Source organism: Mercenaria mercenaria, chromosome 4, assembly GCF_021730395.1.
Source record: "Mercenaria mercenaria strain notata chromosome 4, MADL_Memer_1, whole genome shotgun sequence".
NCBI classification, from domain to species: domain Eukaryota; kingdom Metazoa; phylum Mollusca; class Bivalvia; order Venerida; family Veneridae; genus Mercenaria; species Mercenaria mercenaria.
The window spans coordinates 65,944,291-65,964,518 of record NC_069364.1 but is presented as its reverse complement, the minus strand read 5'-3'; the positions used below and the strand labels follow the sequence as shown (position 1 = coordinate 65,964,518).

At 36.6% G+C, this 20,228-nt stretch overlaps 2 protein-coding genes across 2 annotated transcripts; both read left to right on the top strand.

Annotated features, from left to right (window-relative positions):
* The first annotated feature begins 446 nt into the window (after positions 1 to 446).
* LOC123552021 (uncharacterized) lies at positions 447 to 3,402 on the top strand. Its single transcript, XM_045341390.2, has one exon. It carries the CDS (start codon positions 592 to 594, stop codon positions 2,227 to 2,229), a length of 1,638 nt encoding a protein of 545 aa, XP_045197325.2. The 5' UTR covers positions 447 to 591; the 3' UTR covers positions 2,230 to 3,402.
* Positions 3,403 to 12,545: 9,143 nt separating this feature from the next.
* LOC123553457 (uncharacterized) lies at positions 12,546 to 16,256 on the top strand. The gene has a single exon (XM_045343163.2). The coding sequence runs from the start codon at positions 12,672 to 12,674 to the stop codon at positions 14,547 to 14,549; it is 1,878 nt and encodes a 625-aa protein (XP_045199098.2). The 5' UTR covers positions 12,546 to 12,671; the 3' UTR covers positions 14,550 to 16,256.
* Positions 16,257 to 20,228: the final 3,972 nt, after the last annotated feature.

The window sequence follows — 20,228 nt, the reverse complement described above, 5'->3', positions numbered from 1 at the left end:
CCCAAGGACAAAACGCAATGGAAGTGGCCAGGAATCGAACCCGGGACCTTCACCTCTGAAGGAAAGCGTCTTAGCCCTCTCCTCTCGACCAAAGCATCCACTTAACGTTGCGGCAAGACAATGTCTTGTCATTTTTGCAAATCAATTTAAATACAAAAATATTTTGGAATAAATCGTTTTCATAATCTCACGCGATCTTTTTTTTTCATATTGGACCTTTATTATAAAATAAGATTAATTAAAATGAGAAATTTGTGACCCCATATATCACGTAAACGACTATAATTCAGAACATATTCTGAAGTCTTTCAACCAAGTGTATCATTCGATAACGAAAGTAGAACAGGCGGATGTTCGCGTTTGAAAAATCAAGTGTATCATTCGAAAACGAAAGTAGAAGGTGTTGGAAGGTGCTTTCATGTTATTTTGACGCAGGGTCTTTCAAAAATGAGTGACCCTAAAACAAGAATGAGAAATACAGAGTGCTTGTTAACAACATAGAACAATGACAGAAGCAAAGGAAGCGAAAAATGTGCCAAAATTAGATTGCAGTATTTGTTTAAGCGCTTTCAAAAGGCCAAAACTTTTACCATGTTACCATACGTTTTGTCTGCAGTGCCTGGAAGAGTACTGTACGTACTTAGAAATGGTCGGGAAGGAAAATTTGAATGTCCACTATGTCGTGTTAGTACAGTAATACCGGTGGATGGAGTGAAGGCTTTTCAGTCCAATTTCTACATACAGATTGGAGATATGTCGAGCAATGAAATGGACTGTGATATTTGTGGCAGTGGACATGATGCAATTCATTACTGCATTGACTGCGAGGAACATTTTTGTGACAGGTGTGCAACTGCTCACATGAAAATGAAGGTCTCGCGTGAACACAAACTGTTACAGTTGGATAACTGCAGTGAGGAAGCAGGTATTAACACTCGTAAAATACAGAAAAAGTCTTGCTGTCCTAGACATACTGGAGAAGAAATCAAGATGTTTTGTAAAGACTGTAACTCACTTCTCTGCGTTGTTTGTAAGTTAACTGAACATGAAAACCATAACACATTGAGCATTGCCGACGAGGTACACGAGAGACGAGCCATACTGTCAACTAAGCTTGCAGAGACAAAAAGCATAGTTGACAAACTGAAGACAGATATTTCAACAACAGACAATTTTTTAACAAAAATTGATAAGAACCAGGAATCTGACATTGCTGACATAAATAAACGAGTAGAGTCTGTAATTGCAAAACTTCACGAGAATGCAGGCGAATTGAAACAAGAGATAGTAGAAAACAACAAAAAGGCAAAATACTACTATTTACAGGAACAAAAAGACTTGCAAAGCAAAATCATGGAAGGTCAAGGAATTATTGATCATACCCAGAATATTCTTGATTTTGGAGATGATAGTCAGGTTTTGGACGCGGGACTTCATGCAAAGATGGAGTCACTTATATCAAGAAAATGTTTTCCACTGGAAGATTATGAACATCTGACATTTAAGGCGGATGTATCAAATGTACACATTAATCTTATTGGACAGAATGTTTTGATGAATAAGACACACATTGCGCGTAAACTAAATGAGATAACTGGGACTATATCCGATAGCAAACACGCACATACCATTTCGCTGTGTTCAGATGGACTGTTTGCAGCATTCTCCGACTATTACAAGTTATATTATCACAACTTGAAAACATCTAAAGCAGAAGGATTCCTTGAACTGGACAAAAAAAAGGACAGATGTTTAGATTTGAAGATCATTAAAGGTGGCGTATATTTTACAAGGGACCTGTCCTTGTACAAATTTGATATAATGGAAAGGGCTACTACAGAGTTGAAGACTTTCGATGAATACCCACACAGCATAGCTTATATACCCTTTGACAGGAAAGTATTGATCTGTCTGCTGAATAATCCAGAAGTATTTCCATTAGAAGTATGTGCAGGTTGTGTGATTTCTATGAATCTAGTAGACTATAAACATTATGTATGGAAAAAGAAGGAGACACCTGGCCCTACATGTGTAGCTGTAAACGAAAATGACGGAACAGTGTGTCTTGCATATCCAGCCGCTCACAAAGTAGTATTACATGCACCAAATGGGGACATTTTATCAGAGTTCACTGGCGTAGGATTTTCTGGTAACCCGGAAAAGTTTTGTCCTGTCAGCGTTTGCTTTCACAAAAAAATGCTGCATTATTATTGCAGACTACGGAAATAATGCTGTGATAAGGATCAGCATGCTTGGTAGTTACGTGCAGTGTCTGATTGACGAGGAGGCGCCTATGTGTGTGGCATTTTCAGAAGAAGACCAACTGTTCGTAGGATATAGTAAGAAACACATTACCAGCTATGTTCTTACTGACTAGCTAGTATCTTGCAGCTCACTGAAATATATGGCGTGAATTCGTAACACAAGCGGTTAACAGTTTTCTTAACAAAACATTGCTGCATTATTGTTTAATACTATGGAAATCATGCAGTAGTTATGATTAAAATTTCTGGAAGACAATAAAATTTTCATTGAGGAGGAGGTGGCATGTAGAAAATTGCCAGAAAAAAACATCACTCTGTATCTGAATTTCCTCAGCGACTAGTGCATATTAATACCAATATATAAACAATAAAGCACTTCAGTATTTAGTGTCAGTTTTGTCACTGTATATAGATGTACAAAATAAATAGCATTATTGTGTTTTATCAGTGTATTACAATTTAATAAGTACAGTGAAAAGCTTGGAAAAAGGATCTAGTTTTTGAGATTTTTCAGGAATTTGTATTTAGCATAAAAGTAAATTATTTGGTAAGAAGATAATGTAAGATACATTACGGGCAAATTTTGAAAATTTTCATGTGTGAAAATGAACTGGAAGAGTTATCAAGAAAATAATTATATATCGTCTGTGTAGATTTCTGTGTGGTAAAACTGATGAAAAACTTCACATTTGAAAAGACACTTTCCAGTTAAATGCTCATTGACATATTTTAATAAATATTATGCTGTACTTCATTTACCCGAGGAGTAATATATCGGACGTCATGCGGCAATTTGACGTCATTTTTGATGTCGTAATACTCTCTTACCGGTCCGCGCTTCAACCGTTGTTTGTTGCAGAATATACAGAGTGCGATTTCCTTCTTTGTTTAACTGGAAATCAAATCGAGTCACGTTAGAATTGAACATAATTCATAGATTTTTTTTTATTTTAAAGCAAATGAAGGCTGATTTTACAATATAGGAATTTTCGAAATACTTCATTCAGAAAGGTTTTCTACATTTTATGTGTTTTAAAAAAACAATACAATGCCTTTATTTTCTTGCATAATGTTCTTACATTTCAGTACTTCCAGCCTATGATTCTGCAAACAGATAGGTAATAAAACAGACATACAAGATTTCTTTGATTATCAGTTTAGGCTGCCTTTGATCTTGATACTGATTTAAAGGATACACAGGTGGAAAAATGGATAACAAATTTAAATCCTTTAAGAGAGCACTTTGTGTTTTTATGAGTGTATGGCAAGATAAATATGTATGTTTTAACAGTGTTTTAGAATAGAAAAATCAGTTCTCGGCCGTGACAGTATATTTACAGTATATAGGCATTACTGAGTTTTTTCAATTTATTACCCCCCTCCACACATTTTATGATCAGTTGTGACAGGGTATGATATTAGATTAAATGCATTCAATAGTCAGTTTTTTTTCAGTGGATTACAATATAGAAAATCCTGCTCGCTTAGCTCAGTAAAGTACAGAACTCATGAGTTCGATCCTCGGGTGAGACGTACGTTCTCCTTGCTATTTGATGAGAGACATTGCGTCTGAAATAATTCATCATTCTAGAATTCTTGAATGTGAGCGAGTCATCCAGCTGGTTCACGGTGGAAGGTCGGTTGTTCTACCCAAGAGCCTGCCTATGCCTGAAATAATGCCCGAAGGGGCACTTGGGGTTCCTACTCCAGGGGCGTACGTGGATGATTTTGAACTGTACACCAGATAGACGAGCAGCATAACTATGAGCCAAACAGCGATGCTGCGAGTATGGGGTAGGTGAGAAAGAGAGTCTCGGTGGGATTGTGTAAGGGTATTCTAGTCCTTGTTGTAACGGTTTTTTGAAATCATCGTAATGTTCAAATATCATGCTTGACTTCTACATCCACATTTTGACAGGTTTTTGATAAATGCGTCTACCCATACATTGCGAATGTGTCAGGTTTTATCAAATAATCATTGACATATCTTTCCCACATTTTCTAGAAAACGTAAACAACATTTTTCTTTGCAAACCGCGAAAATTCAAACTGCGTAAATGGCTTTGGTATTTCGGTATCCTGATCTGTATGTATATTGATAAATTGTATGGCACATAGATATGGACGTTAAATGTTATAATAAACGCAAGCTGTTTTTACTTGAGACCTTGGATGACTCAAACATTTATGTTCTCCCTTTGCATGCTTGAATACCAATGTTTTACTTGGGACCTCTATGGCCGAGTGGTTAAGGTCGCTAACTTTGAATCACTTGCACCTCACCGATGTTGGTTCGAGCCTTCCTCGGGACGTTGAATTCTTCATATGGTTTTGGAAACCATCCAGCTGGCTTACGGAAGGTCTTGGTTCTACCCGGGTGTCCGCCCATGATAAAATAATGCAAGGAGCACATGGGGAAAAAGTACATGGAATACTGTCATTAGGACCAGTTTTATCAAACTAGAACGTTCTAGCCACAGTTGTGATCAAATCCTTATGAAACTTGGTCGGAATGTTTGCCTTGATGATCTCTAGATCAAGTTCGAAAGTGGGTCATGTGGGTTCAAAAATTAGGTCTGTAGGCTAGATCAAAGGAAAAGCTTGCAAACACTCTAGAGGGCACAGTTCTTGCTCAGTCTTTATGAAACGTTGTCAGATTGTCTTGATGATCTCCAGGTCAAGTTTGAAATCTGGGTCATGTGGGGTCAAAAACTAGGTCACTCGGTGAAATCAAAGGAAAAGCCTGTGAACACTACAGAAGTCACAGTTGTGACACAATCTTTATAAAACTTGGTCAGAATGTTTTTCTTAATGATCTCTAGGTCAAGTTTGAAACTGGGTTATGTGGGGTCAAAAACTAGGTCACTAGGCCAGGCAGAAGGAAAATCTTGTTAACACTCTAGAGACCACAGTTAAGATTTGAAACTCCTGAGATTTGTTCAGAATATTTGTCTTGATGACCTCTAGGCCAAGTTCAAAATCTGTGTCATGTGGGGTCAAAAACTAGATCAACCGGACAAATCAAAGGAAAATCTTGAGAACTGGTCAGAATATTTGTCTTGATGACCTCTAGGCCAAGTTCAAAATCTGGGTCATGTGGGGTCAAAAACTAGGTCACCCGGTCAGATCAAAGGAAAATCTTGTGAACACTCTCGGCCACAGGTATCACTCTATCTTTACAAGACTTGGTCAGAATGTTTGTCTTGATGACCTCTAGGCCGAGTTTGAAACTGGGTCATGTGGGATTAAAAACTAGGTCAATAGGCTAGATCAAAGGAAAATCTTGTAAACACTCTAGGGTCCACAGTTTAAGTTTGAAACTCATGAGAATTGGTCAGAATATTTGTCTTGATGACCTTTAGGTCAAGATTGTATCTTGGTCATGTTTGGTCAAAAACTAGGTCATCAAGTCAAATCAAAGGGAAAGCTTGATAACACTCAAGAGTTTATGGCCCTATCTTCTTGAAACTTGGTCAAAATGTTTATCTTGATGATCTTTAGCCCAACTTCGAATCTGAATCATCAGGGGTTAAAAACTAGGTCAACTGTTTAAATCAAAGGAAAAACTTGCTTATGCAGTAGGGGTTTTATTTTTCACGTGATGTGCATGAAACTTTGTCAGAATGTTTGTCTGCATGAAATCTCATAAGAATTTTTATCTGGTTTATGTGGGGTCAAAAACTAGGTCACCAGGTCAAAGGAAAGAACACGCTTGTTTACACTCGATGGTTTTGATTCTACCTTTATGAAACTTGGTCAGAATGTTTGTTATCATAAAGTCTTTGACGATCTGGAATGTGGGTCACGTGGGGTCAAAAACTAGGTCAGAAGGTCAAATAAAAAAAAAGCTTGTTTAAACTTTATGGGGCAACATTTTTTATTTTATCTTCGTAAAACTTGGTCAGAATGTTTGTTATCATAAAGTCTTGGACCATTTCGAATCTGGACCATGTGGGGTTCAAATCAAAGGAAAAGCTTGTATATCCGCAGGAATCTTCCCTAAACTTTGTCAGAATGTTTGTTTTTAGCCCACCATCATCACTCTGCGTCGGTGGTCCGTCCGTCCGTTAACAATTTCTCGTTATCGCATCTCCTCAGAAACTACTAGGTGGATTTTGACCAAACTTTGTCAAAATGATTTATTGGTACCCTAGTTGTGTCCCCCTAATAATCAGACTAGTTCAACAATTTTTAATGAGTTATGGCCCTTTGTTTATTTTGATTTCTAATATAATTATATATCCAGTGGCCCTCCGAGTAGTTAATTGTTTTTTATGGCCTTACCTGTAGAAGGGTCATAAAGTCTGCAGACACTAATGAGATAATGATTCAAGTTGTCCATTATTTTCCTATTACAACTCAACAGTGACTACCATAGTGGATTGATGATTAATTTGTTTAGTAATGAACTTTCTGGGTTTAGATATTAGATATAATATAAGTAATTATATGTGCATTCTTTGTTTCAATAATAAGAAAAAAACAATAATTGCATAGAAATCATTAATGATGTCATCTCTCTTGTTTATGTTATGGGTTTAATTATTAGTTATAAAATAAATAATTATATGTGCATTCTCTTTTTCTGTAATAAGAAAAAAATGCGTATAACTCATTAATGGTGTCATCTCTTTTGTACTGAGTTACTTCCCATTAACTTCCAAGAATTAGTCTATTTTTAGAAATTCTATTTTTAGATTTTCAATATTTTAAGTATTTTTCTAACTTTCCTATTATTAGTCCTATGTAAAAAGTAAATACATTTTTCTGTGGTAACATATGTTGGTAAGGCATTTCTAGTGTATCTCTAATATTAGAGATTTTTATATTAGTCTTGAAATATGGAACATTCAAGAATGTCTCAATGGCGGGCGCCAAGATCACTCTGTGATTTCTTGTTATAAAATCTTGGATAAGTACAAATCTGGGTCATGTGGGATCAAAAACTAGGTCACTAGGTCAAATCAAAGAAAATGCTTGTTTACACTCCAGAGGCCACATTTTTGGTTCAATCTTAATGAAAATTGGTCAGAATATTTGTCTCCATGAAATTACTAGGTAAAACATGATTACACTGTTATAGTATGTTACTCAGATGAGCGACCTATGACCATCTTGGAATTCTTGTTTAATGATTTGTTATGTTTTTCTTGTATATCTTTAATGAATTCCTTTGTTAAAGATAACACATCCACTTTATTAACTGAGCCGCACCATGAGAAAACCAACATAGTGCATTTGCGAACAGCATGGATCCAGACCAGCCTGCGCATCCGAATGTTTAGTCTTTAAGTTTTCATAGATTACATGTAAAAACTAAGCTTTCATGTAGAAAGTCTAGATTGTCATAGGGTTACATGTAAAAACTTCAGGTTTTCATAGGTTACATGATATAAAACTACAGTCAATATTAGATCTGAGTGTCTATAAAAACCTTTTAAGTTATTTATGTTTGTCATTAAATAAAAGAAAGGGTTTTTTACAGAATCCTTTTTCTAACAATGACATTTCACATACATCCATCTAAAAGGCAGGTATGAAAAAGGTAGGTTTGTGCACTAAAGGGTAAAAGTCACTGTTATGAATTCAAGACTTAGTTTTCATTGGATAGGGGATAAGATAAACCAACTACACATAATTATTGCATTCATAATGTTGATATTATTCATATCATGCATGACATTCTTAATAATCTTGAAACATTTTCCACATTTAATCACAGAATACAAATAAACTACACAAGAAGTCTTCCTAGTGGCAGTAGCGTATTCATTTGTGAGACACTCAATAATTTCTTTGCACAAGAAAACATTTTGTAAGTCTTGAAATAATATTTTGTATAGAAATTCTTCGATAATAAATATGAAATATACACTACATGGAAATCTTCCTGTGGTTATAAAGAATTAATTTTTGATTGAACAAAAGGAGGTAAATGCACTTTTTGATATGGAAGAATTATAAAAATAAAATCTCTGTGTTAAAAATAAAATAGATGTAAATTAGATTATTAGAGCATGTCTTAAGTAGGCATAAGATTCCCCGCATCCCTTCTTCGATTTATTTTCAGTCAAACTCAAATAAATCAAACACCACCCTTCGCTTTCTATATAATTATTTTGTTCCAACACTCGAACTACTGATAACTCGAACTAATTTTGCCTGTCCCATCGAGTTTGAGCAAACGAAGTTTGACTGTAATTTGTAAAATATCAACAAATCATTTTGTATTTTTTATCAGTTTATACTTAAACCTTTATAAAAATCCTGGGTCCAAGGTTATAAACTCAGTTTTGTAACTAGTCTCAAAATTCCTGTATTTGATTGGTTGATTTAATTGATCAATGGCTAGCTTGTATTCTGAGACTGGGTTCCAATTTCAGTTTTATAATTTAGCGGTCATGTCATGCCTAGTTATTATGATTTAAAGAAGAAGATGTTATTGAAAAACGTTGTTTGTCAACATTTTGAAAGCATGCACTTGTTAAGTATTTAAAGGGACATTCCTCTAGATGAACAGCAAGGTTTCAGAAATTTGAAAACAGACAGGGACATACAAAATCATAAAATAATCATGTAAAAATTTGTAAGATGTTACAAAAAGCTGAATTCCTTCTGTTTCACATCACATTTCTGTTGCATATCTAACAGATCCAAGTGTTTTTCTGCATAATTTACAAGAGTTTTGTCCATAAATGTACTAGAGCTACATAGAACTAAAAATATTTGTTTCATTTTCCTAGGTAGTTTATTATTTCTAAATTTCCAACAATTTAACATAAGTCTGCAGGCTTGCATGTAGTTTGTTGTTTCAATTTTATGTTTTACACTAATATGTACAAATTTAATTTATTTATTAGAATTTTATCTTGAAATATTTTTGTAGTACATTCTGTATCAGTGTAATGTATTTGTACATATACATGTATAATAAATATATTTTTTATAATCTACGTAGTTTCTTCCTTTGCTAGTCTCTGTGGGTCCTGTTTGGTTATAGTTCACATAAGCAAACCAAGATGTTTTTGTATCTAGCTTAAGGTGTGCTAGATTTAAAGCGTATTTGTCGCCCACTACAAGTTGGCTTAGATAGTTTTCCTGCTGGGTTGAATGAGTTACTCAAAATTGAATTCACTTGTTAAGCTGTTCACTTACCTTTTCTACACACTATAATAAATCTGGATGAAAAGTCACTAAAGCTGCTTGAAAGCACTGTATCTGGAAGATTTACGAACATTTAATAGCCAAACTGGAGCAAACATCGGTGGCTTAAAATTAATATTTATCCCCCTCACCGCTTCAAAATTTTGCTCGTCGGTCGGTTGGTAGGTAGACCATATGGTTCCCGATCAATAACTAGAGAATCGATTGGTATAACAATGCTCAGACTTCATAGAGTGTTTGTGTTCAATAGATGACCTCTATTAATTTTGGGATGAGTAGGTCAAAGGTCAAGGTCGCTGTGACCTTTAGACTGAAAATGATGTCTGAACTTGGCCTACAGATGACTGCCAGTGGCAAGTAGATGACCAGCATTTTGCTGGGGTCAGTAGCTAAATAGTCCAGGTCACAGTGACCTTTAGACTGAAAATAAGAAATGAGCATTGCTCTATTTATCGTTACCCTCACACCCGACTTTCTAGTGTTATGGACAAGAGTGTGTGCTATGATAATAAATAGGAACTAGTAAAACAATAATTTGAAAGTTCCTAGTAGATAGTGAAACGTGAAATAAAAGCAGATAGCATGTTACGTGTAAAATAAGGTAAAAATAAGAAAGTCGAAAATGTTAAAACATCTCCTGTTTAAACCTAATAGTTTCATTCAGAGACAGCCTGTCTAAGCTAGGCATGACAGCAATGTGACGAGGCTGATCATTCCAGGGTACTGTACCATTCAGGAAAAAAAGAAAATTGAAAATAACCTTTGCCAACATGAACCTGGCAGAAGCAATATGGGTCATGCGGGCAATCCTAACAAGAGTTTGGAGGTAAGGGAGAAATGTACCAACCAAATTACTGTAAATTTTATAAAACATAATATGCTTAGCATCATTTCTAGAGTGTTCAGGAGACCTCCACCTAAAACTCGATTGCTTTTTGGAAACACTGGAACAAGAGGTCCAGGAATAGTCATTTTTTTTCTCACCTGAGTCAACTTTTGTGACCGCTCGATGGCCGTCGTATGTCGTGCATCATGTGTCGACAATTTCTAAGAAATATCTTCTACTTCAAAACCGCTGGGCAGATTTACACCAAACTTCACAGGAATGATCCTTGGGCGGTCCCCTTTCAAAATTGCCCAAAGAATTGAAATCCGTGACAGAACTCTGGTTGCCATGGCAATCGAAAGGAAAAACTTTAAAAATCTTCTTGTCCAAATTCGCGAGGCATAGCGCCTTGATATTTGGCTTGTGACATCAACTTATGGTTCTCTATGAAAATTGCTCCAATTATGCCCCTGGAGTGAAAAGAGGCCCAGCCCCTGGGATCCCAAGTTTTACATAGACTTATATAGGAAAAAACTTTAAAAATCTTCTTGTCTGAAATCACAAAACCTAGACCTTTGATATTTGGTATGCAGCATTGCCTTGTGGTCCTCTACCAAGATTGTTCAAATTAATACCCTGGGGTAAAAAGAGGTCCCGCCCCGGGGTTCCCAAGTTTTACATAGGCTTATAATGGAAAAAACTTTTAAAAATCTTCTTGTCTGAAACTGCAAAGCCTAGGCTTTTGATATTTGGTATGTTGCATTGCCTAGTGGTCCTCTACCAAGGTTATTCAAAGCCCCTGAGTTGAAAAGAGGCCCCACCCAGGGGATCCTAAGTTTTACATAGACTTATATAGAATTAAAAAAAAAATCTTCTTGCCTAAAACGGCTTTTGATAGTTAGTATGTATCATGGCCTAGTAGTCCTCTACAGAAATTGTTCACATTATGCCCCTGAGGTATGAAGAGGTCCTACCCTGGGGGTACCAAGTTTTACATAGACTTATATAGGAAAAATCTTTAAAAATCATTTTGACTGAAAGTTCAAGACCTAGGCCTTTGATGTTTGGTATGTAGCATTGTGTAGTGAACCTCTAACAAGATTGTTCAAATTATGCCCCTGAGGTGAAAAGGGACCCGGGGTCACCTGTTATATGAGTTATATAGGAAAAAATACTTCAAAAATTATTATAATTGCCTGATGACTCCGAGTGATTAGAGGTCACCTAAATGACCTTGACCTACTGACCTACTTTCTGTTTTTTAAGATACAGCCTTGCAATTTGGATGACATGTACAGTTTTGAACACCAATCTTAACACTGACTTTCAGTGACCATATATGTGACCTACTGACCTACTTTCTTAATATTTTAGCATCAGTTTGACATTTGAAACATGTTCACACAACTTGGAAAAGATTTCAATGCTTACTTACATTTGCCTTTCTTACCTGATCTCTTACACTTGTCAATGTAGCTCACATTACTCAGGTGAGCGATACAGGGCCATCATGACCCTCTTGTTTACCTATCGTATTGCGCTGTACCATCTCGAGCTTATGTTCTTTCTAGTTTGAAGTGACAGACACTAAAAGGTCTACAGTTCTCAAACATTCAATGAATGATTGCCTTTTTTATTTATTTATACAAACTTCACTGTCTAGATTCAATGATAAAGCTCAGTAAACAGTCTGCATTATCACAAATCCCGTTCAGAACTCGTTTCGTACAATATATTTCCTACAAATTATATAATTTAACCATTATGTATTTCATGCAAGACAGTATAAACGAGGGTCCAGTGTACCGAAAATTTGTTTTCACGCATTTTATTATAGAAATACAGTCTTTTATAATTACCAACGTAAGGCGCATAAAGAAAATGTTTGTTTCCGGTATCCCGACCTACCCTAAATTTTGGCCCGACCCTAAATGTTTTATGGCCTTAGAGATTTTTTTTTCTCAACTTTTTAACAAAATGTTGCAAAATTGCACTTTTTATACTTTAAACATGGTCAGTGATGTTAAAAATCAGCATATTAATTAAAGGCATAACCCCCTAATTTGTATTCATTTTTTGACGCAAAAATAATTTCCGAAAAGTCCCACTTAATAATAATAATAATAATAATAATAATAATAATACAAAAAATTACCGACCTACCTTTTTTATGAGAATGTTACCGGAAACAAACATTTTTACGCCTAATTGAAAATCATATATGGCTCGAAATATCACGCAGACGACGTCACGGCGGAAATGACGTCAATAAATGTACAAAATAACAACTATTTACATTTCGTCAAACGTTTTTAGTAATGAAATATTTAACGTTCCATATCGATCCTAAATTGAGTAGGTTTCAGGCCACAAAAGTGGCACTCTGACAATTTTAGTGCATTAGTCTTAAGGTTACAATGTCGGAGTGTGAAAACAAAGCAAAGGAAGCGAAAACTGTGTACAAATTAGATTGCAGTATATGTTTAAGTGCTTTCAAAGTTCCAAAACTTTTACCATGTTACCATACATTTTGTCTGCAGTGCCTGGAGGAGTACGTACTTAGAAATGGTCGAGAAGGAAAATTTGAATGCCCACTATGTCGTGTTAGTACAGTGACACCGATGGGTGGGGTAAAGGCGTTTCAGTCCAATTTCTACATAAAGCCTGGAGATATGTCGAGCAATGAAATAGACTGTGATATTTGCGGCAGTGGACATGATGTCACTCATTATTGCACTGACTGCGAGGAACATTTTTGTGAAAGGTGTGCAACTGCTCACATGAAAATGAAGGTCTCGCGTGAACACAAACTATTACAGTTGGATAACTGCATCGAGGGGACAGATGTTAACATTCGTAAGATACAGAAAAAATCTTATTGTCGTAGTCATACTAGAGATGAAATCAAGATGTTTTGTAAAGACTGTAACTCACTTCTCTGTGTTGTTTGTAAATTGACTGAACATGAAAACCATAACACACTGGGCATTGCCGAAAAGGTACATGAGAGACGAGCAATCTTGTCAACTAAACTTGCTGAGACAAAAAGCATAGTTGACAAACTGAAGACAGATATTTTAACAGCAGACAAGTTTTTAACGAAAACTGACCTTAACCGGGAATCTAACATCGCTGACATAAATAAGCGAGTAGAGAATGTTATTGCAGAACTTCAAGAGAATGCAGAAAAATTGAAACAAGAGATAGTAGAAAACAGCAAGAATGCAAAGATCTACTATTTACAGGAACGAAAAGAATTACAAAGCAAAATCATTGAAGCTCAAGGTATTGTTGATCATACCCAGAATGTTCTTGATTTTGGAGATGATAATGAGATTTTGGGCGCAGGACTGTACACAAAGATGGAGTCAATTATATCAAGAAAATATTTTCCATTGGAAGATTATGAACACATGACATTTAAAGCTGGTGTATCAAGTATACAGATTAATATGATCGGACAGAATGTTTCTAGGAAAAAGGCACAGGGCACACGTAAACTGAATGAGATAACTGGGAATATACCAAATACCAGAAATGCCCATACCATTTCAGTGTGGCCAGATAGACTATTTGCAGCATTCTCAGACTATGGCAAGCTATATTACCACAACTGGAAAACATCAAAAGCGGAAGAATTTCTGGTACTGGACAACTACTCGGATCAATGCTTAGATTTGAAGTTTATTGAGGGTGACGTATATTTTACAATGTGGAAGTCCATTTATAAATTTGATACAATGGAAAGGGCTAAAACAAAGTTGAAAACTTTCGATAAATACCCACACAGCGTAGCATATGTTTCCTTAGGCAGAAAGGTCTTGATTTGTCTACTGAATAGTCCAAACGTATTTTCATTCGAAGCATGTGAAGGTTGTGTGATTTCTATGAATCTGGTAGACTATAAACATTGTGTATGGAAAAAGAAGGAGACACCTGGTCCTACATGTGTAGCTGTAAACGAAAATGACGGAACAGTGTGTCTTGCATATCCAGCCGCTCACAAAGTAGCACTACATGCACCAAATGGGGACATTTTATCAGAGTTCACTGGCGTAGGATGTTATGGCAACCCGGAATTGTTTTGTCCTGTCAGTGTTTGCTTTCACAAACAGTGCTGCATTATTGTTGCAGACTACGGAAATAATGCTGTGATAAGAATCGACATGTTTGGCAGTTACATGCAGTGTCTGATTGAGGAGAAGGCGCCTATGTGTGTGGTATTTTCAGGAGAGGACCAACTGTTCGTAGGGTGTAGTGATAAAAACATTACTAGGTATGCTCTTAGTGCATAGCTAATACCTTGTAGTTCACTGAAATGTATGATGTGAATTTTTAACACAAGTGGTTAACAATTTTCTATACAAAACAGAGATGTGCGTGAAATTAGCCAGAGCAGCCAGAGTAGCCAGAGTAGCCAGAGTTCAGCCAGAGTTCGGCCAGAGTTCAGCCAGAGTAGCCAGAGTTCAGCCAGAGTTCGGCCAGAGTTCAGCCAGAGTAGCCAGAGTTCAGCCAGAGTTTAGCCAGAGTAGCCAGAGAAGTCAAAACTCTGGTTACTCTGGCTAGCCAGAGTAGCCAGAGTTCAGCCAGAGTAGCCAGAACTCTAGTTACTCTGGCTGGCCAGAGTAGGCAGAGTTCAGCCAGAGTAGCCAGAACTCTAGTTACCCTGGCTGGCAAGAGTAGCCAGAGTTCAGCCAGAGTAGCCAGAACTCTAGTTCACAAAAAACCAACCATTACTAGGTATGCTCTTAGTGCATAGCTAATACCTTGTAGTTCACTGAAATGTATGATGTGAATTTTTAACACAAGTGGTTAACAATTTTCTATACAAAACAGAGATGTGCGTGAAATTAGCCAGAGCAGCCAGAGTAGCCAGAGTAGCCAGAGTTCGGCCAGAGTTCAGCCAGAGTAGCCAGAGTTCAGCCAGAGTTCGGCCAGAGTTCAGCCAGAGTAGCCAGAGTTCAGCCAGAGTTTAGCCAGAGTAGCCAGAGAAGTCAAAACTCTGGTTACTCTGGCTAGCCAGAGTAGCCAGAGTTCAGCCAGAGTAGCCAGAACTCTAGTTACTCTGGCTGGCCAGAGTAGGCAGAGTTCAGCCAGAGTAGCCAGAACTCTAGTTACCCTGGCTGGCAAGAGTAGCCAGAGTTCAGCCAGAGTAGCCAGAACTCTAGTTCACAAAAAACCAACCCTGACAGAATCCAAATAGTCAACAATCTTCTCACACCTTTCCAATATAGCTTCCGTTCCAAACACAGCTGTGAGGTTCACCTATTATCCTTTAAAGAAGGAACTTTTGACAATATCCAATCTGGAAACAAACAGGTCTCATTGTAATGGATTTCTAGAGAACTTTCGACAAGATTCTCTATAAAATCGTGAAACTTTGTGTCGATAGAATCTCTCTATCCTGGATTCAATTTCCTTAGTAACCTTTCTCAATCTGTAGTAATTGAAGGCTCACACACTTTACCAGTTCTTTCAGGGGATTCCTCAAGGTTCAGTGTTGGGTCCTTGTCTCTTTCTTTATTTTATCAATGACCTTCCTGACTCTGTTAAAGGCAGAATACGCTTATTTGCTGATGACACTATCATATACCTCAACATAGACTCGTTAACAGACTCTTACAAAGTTCAAGATGATTTGACAAAATTAGAATAATGGGAACGTAACTGGTCTATGGAATTCAATCCTGATAAATGCGAAGTAATAGGAATCTCAAAAAAAAAAAAATCATCTTACCATATATATTACTTAATCAAGACCTAAAAACTACAGAAAATGCTTCATATCTTAGTGATGTCTTAACTTTGAAACACTTACTGAAATATTACATCTTCAAAAGCTAGTAACACTCTCAGATTTATACAAAAATGTGTACAATTTTATAACAATAATATTAAAGAAACTGCCTAAAAACATACGTTCGCCCACAATTAGAATACTGTAACACCATATTGCATCCATTGCAGAAAAAAACTTAGTATATGAGATTATTATCATTATTATTATTATTATTATTATTATTATTATTACTAATCCAAATTTGTTGAGCGCCCATTTAATATAAAATAAACGTTCAAGGGCGCTTAACAATTAAACATGTGACATATCGCAGATATGTAGGTAAATCATAAAAACATGGCATATGCAATATTAAAACTGAAAGTGAATGATATGATTAATGGTTATTTGTATAACATTAATCGGGATGCATGTATTCTTCTATGTTCTAGTGTCTGCCATTAAGTTTCAAACATTGATGTTACGCTGCTTTGGTATGAGTAGCCAGAACATGTTAAAATCCTAATAAAGTCGTGTTACTCTGGCTGAACTCTGGTTACTCTGGCCAGCCAGAGTAATCAGACTTCTGGCTACTCTGGCTGAACTCTGCCTACTCTTGCCAGCCAGAGTAACCAGAGTTCTGGCTTTTCTGGCTACTATAAATAGCTAACTGAAAATAGTTATTAACTCGAAATTCAGTTTTAAACATGCTATTTAGAAAGAAATAACATACTAACTTTCAAGATCGAATTCAGCTAAGACTGAAAATGTTTTGCGAACACGGGACCTGATTACTCTGGCTACTCTTGCTGACCAGAGTAGCCAGAACATGTTAAAACCCTAGAAACTCTAACTAGCCAGAGTAACCAGAGCTACTTTAATTAACCACTTGAAAATAGTTATTAACTTGAAATTCAGTTTTAAATACGCTATTTAGATAGAAATGACATATTAAGTTTCATAATTAAACTTAGCTAAGACTGAAAATACATGGTACCTGGTTACTCTGGCTACACTGGCTAGTCTGGCTGATCAGAGTAGCCAGAACATGTTAAAATCCTAGAAACTCTAGCTTCTCTGGCTGAACTCTGGCTACTCTGTTAGAAACAGCCAGAGTGACCAGAGCAAATGATATCCTGGTGACTCGGGCTACTGTTGCTACTTTGGCTGAACAGAGTAGCCAGAACATGTTAAAAATCTAGAAACTCTGCCTACTTTGGTTGAATTATGGCTACTCTGGCCAGCCAGAGTAACCAGAGTTCTGGATACTGGATGAACTCTTGCTTAACTCTGGCTACTCTGGCCAGCCAGAGTAACTAACCAGAGTTCTGGCTACTCCAGCTGAACTCTGGCTACTCTGGCTAGCCAGAGTAACCAGAATTATGGCTACTCTGACTGAACTCTGACTACTCTGGCCAGCCAGAGTAACCTGAGTTATGACTTCTCTGGCTGAACTCTGGCTGAACTCTGGCTACTCTGGCCAGCCAGAGTAACCAGAGTTATGACTTCTCTGGCTGAACTCTGGCTACTCTGGCCAGCCAGAGTAACCAGAGTTTTGACTTCTCTGGCTGAACTCTGGCTACTCTGGCTAGCCAGAGTAACCAGATTTTTGACTTCTCTGGCTACTCTGGCTAAACTCTGGCTGAACTCTGGCTGAACTCTGGCTACTCTGGCTGAACTCTGGCCGAACTCTGGCTGAACTCTGGCTACTCTGGCTACTCTGGCTGCTCTGGCTAATTTCACGCACATAAAACAGAGCTGCATTATTAGTATATTTTTGAAGACTAAGGGCATCACGAAGTAGTTATAATTAACATTTCTAGAAAATACGTGAAGTTTTTTTACTGAGGAGAAGACATCTTCGTCCGTTGAATTCTTGGCATGTAGAAAACTGCCATAAAAACATTGCTAGGTATCTGAATTTCCTCAGTGACTAGTGCATATTAATAACAATATGAAATAATGAACTTCAGTATTTACTGTTAGCTTTGTCACTGTATAACAAATTAAACTTCAGTATTTACTGTTAGCTTTGTCACTGTATTACAAATTAAACTTCAGTATTTACTGTTAGCTTTGTCACTGTATTACAAATTAAAAACTTAGTAGCATTATTGTGTTTTATCAGTGTATTACAATTTAACAAGTACAATGAAACGCTTTGAAAACGGATCTAGTTTTCGAGTTTCTTCAAAAACTTCTAAATAAATTGTTTGGTAACAAAATCAAGTAAGACACATGGCGGGCAAATTTTAAAATTATTCAATGTGTGGAAATGAACTGGATGACTTATTAAGAAAATTATGTTACATCTGCGTAGATTTCTGTGTGGTAAAACTGATGAAAATCTCTTATCATACAACTTTCCATATCTGAAACGACACTTTTCAGTTGAACAGATATTGATGTATTTTTTTAAAAGAAATGCAAATGAATGCTGATTTTACAATATAGGAAATTTCGAAATACTTCATTCAAAAAAGTTGTTTCAAACGACACAGTGCGCTTTTTCTTGTATCATGTACTTGTATTCCATTAATTCCAGCCAGTGATTCTGCAAAGAGGTAACAAAACAGACGTAACGAGGTTTCTTTGATTATCAGTTTAGGCTGCCTTTGATCTTGACACTGATTTAAAGGATACACAGGCGGAATAATGGATAACAAATTAAAATCCTTCTTCATTTTTGTGAAATCGATGTTTCTTACATTTTACTGACATGTTTAATCTAGATCAATTATTTCTTACTTTGACGACGTGAATGGACAATTTTAATGAATTTGCTAACCAAGCCTACGTATGCAAGGTTAGGAAAACAACTGAAAACCTGCTTTAAAATGTCGTATTTCACTTTTCCTTTTTTATCATAGACATGGTTAGAATCTAAAGTTTAATGGCCACATTATAAATCGGAAAATTGCAAATAGATAAATAGTCATAGCCACTACCATATTCGATAAATCAGCCTCTTCCTGTTTCCTTTAATAGACTATGTAAATGAGTACAAATGAATCATGAATCTCTCATGAAAAAATACCTGAGGAACAGAAAAAAATACCCGAGGAACAGAAAAAAAGAGTTATTTTGACCAATAGGTTATCTGCCTACGCGTATCAGGCGAAATCCAGTATCTTCACGAATTTTATGACTTTAATTTTCGCCATGGGTGTCTTCTGCCGCGGGGGGCTGGCATTTACTTATTGTTTCTCCAAAGAAAAAAAAATATATGAACTAAACATTCCCTTACTTGAACTATAAAAACGTTTCATTGATTTTTGATACGAGAGCACTTTTCCGGTTATTTATTGAACACCCCTCGTGTTACAGTATAAAAAGCATGAACACATTTTGTGAGTGTATTACAATAAAAAACAACACTACTCAATTTTGTGAGTGTATAACAAGATAAAAATGTTTGTATGCGCTGACAGTGTATTAGCATAGAAAAATCAGTTCTCGGCCCTGACAGTTTATTACAACATGCAGGCATTACTAAGTTTTGCCAGTATTTGATAATCAGTTGGGACAGTGTGTGTTTTAAGATAAAATGCATTCAATAGTCAGTTTTTTCAGTGTATTACAATATAGAAAATCCTGACCGGCTAGCTCAGTAGAGTGCAGATCTACGTATCCTAGGCTCATGCGTTCGATCCTCGGGCGAGACGTATGTTCTCCTTACGATTTGATAAGAGACATTGCATCATCCACCCCTGGTTCTCGCGGTGAAATTGGTTGGTACTCTGTGTATTTTCCATATAAATAGGGGGTCTCCAAGGCTAAGTGATTAAGGTCGTTGACTTCAAATTACCCCCCCCCCATGTGGGTTCGAAACCACTTTTGGGGTGTAGAATTCTTTAATGCGAGTGAGTCATCCATCTGGCTTACGGCGGAAGGTCGGGTATTCTACCCAAGAGCCCATCTATGCATGAAATAATGCCCGAAGGAGCACTTGCGGTCCTACTTTACCACAAAAAGCAATGAAGGTCCCCATGTGACCCATATTTGTGTCGGTGTGACGTTTAACCCAACAAAGATAAAGAAAACATTTTATATTCAGTTTTGTCTGGGCATCATTATATAAGAAGCATTTTATAGTCAGTTTTGTCAGTGTATTACTGCATAAAAACTTGGGCCTAACAAGTTTTTTTATTTAGTGTAATCTGACCACACCTAGCTAAAGCCCCCGCCCCTTCAC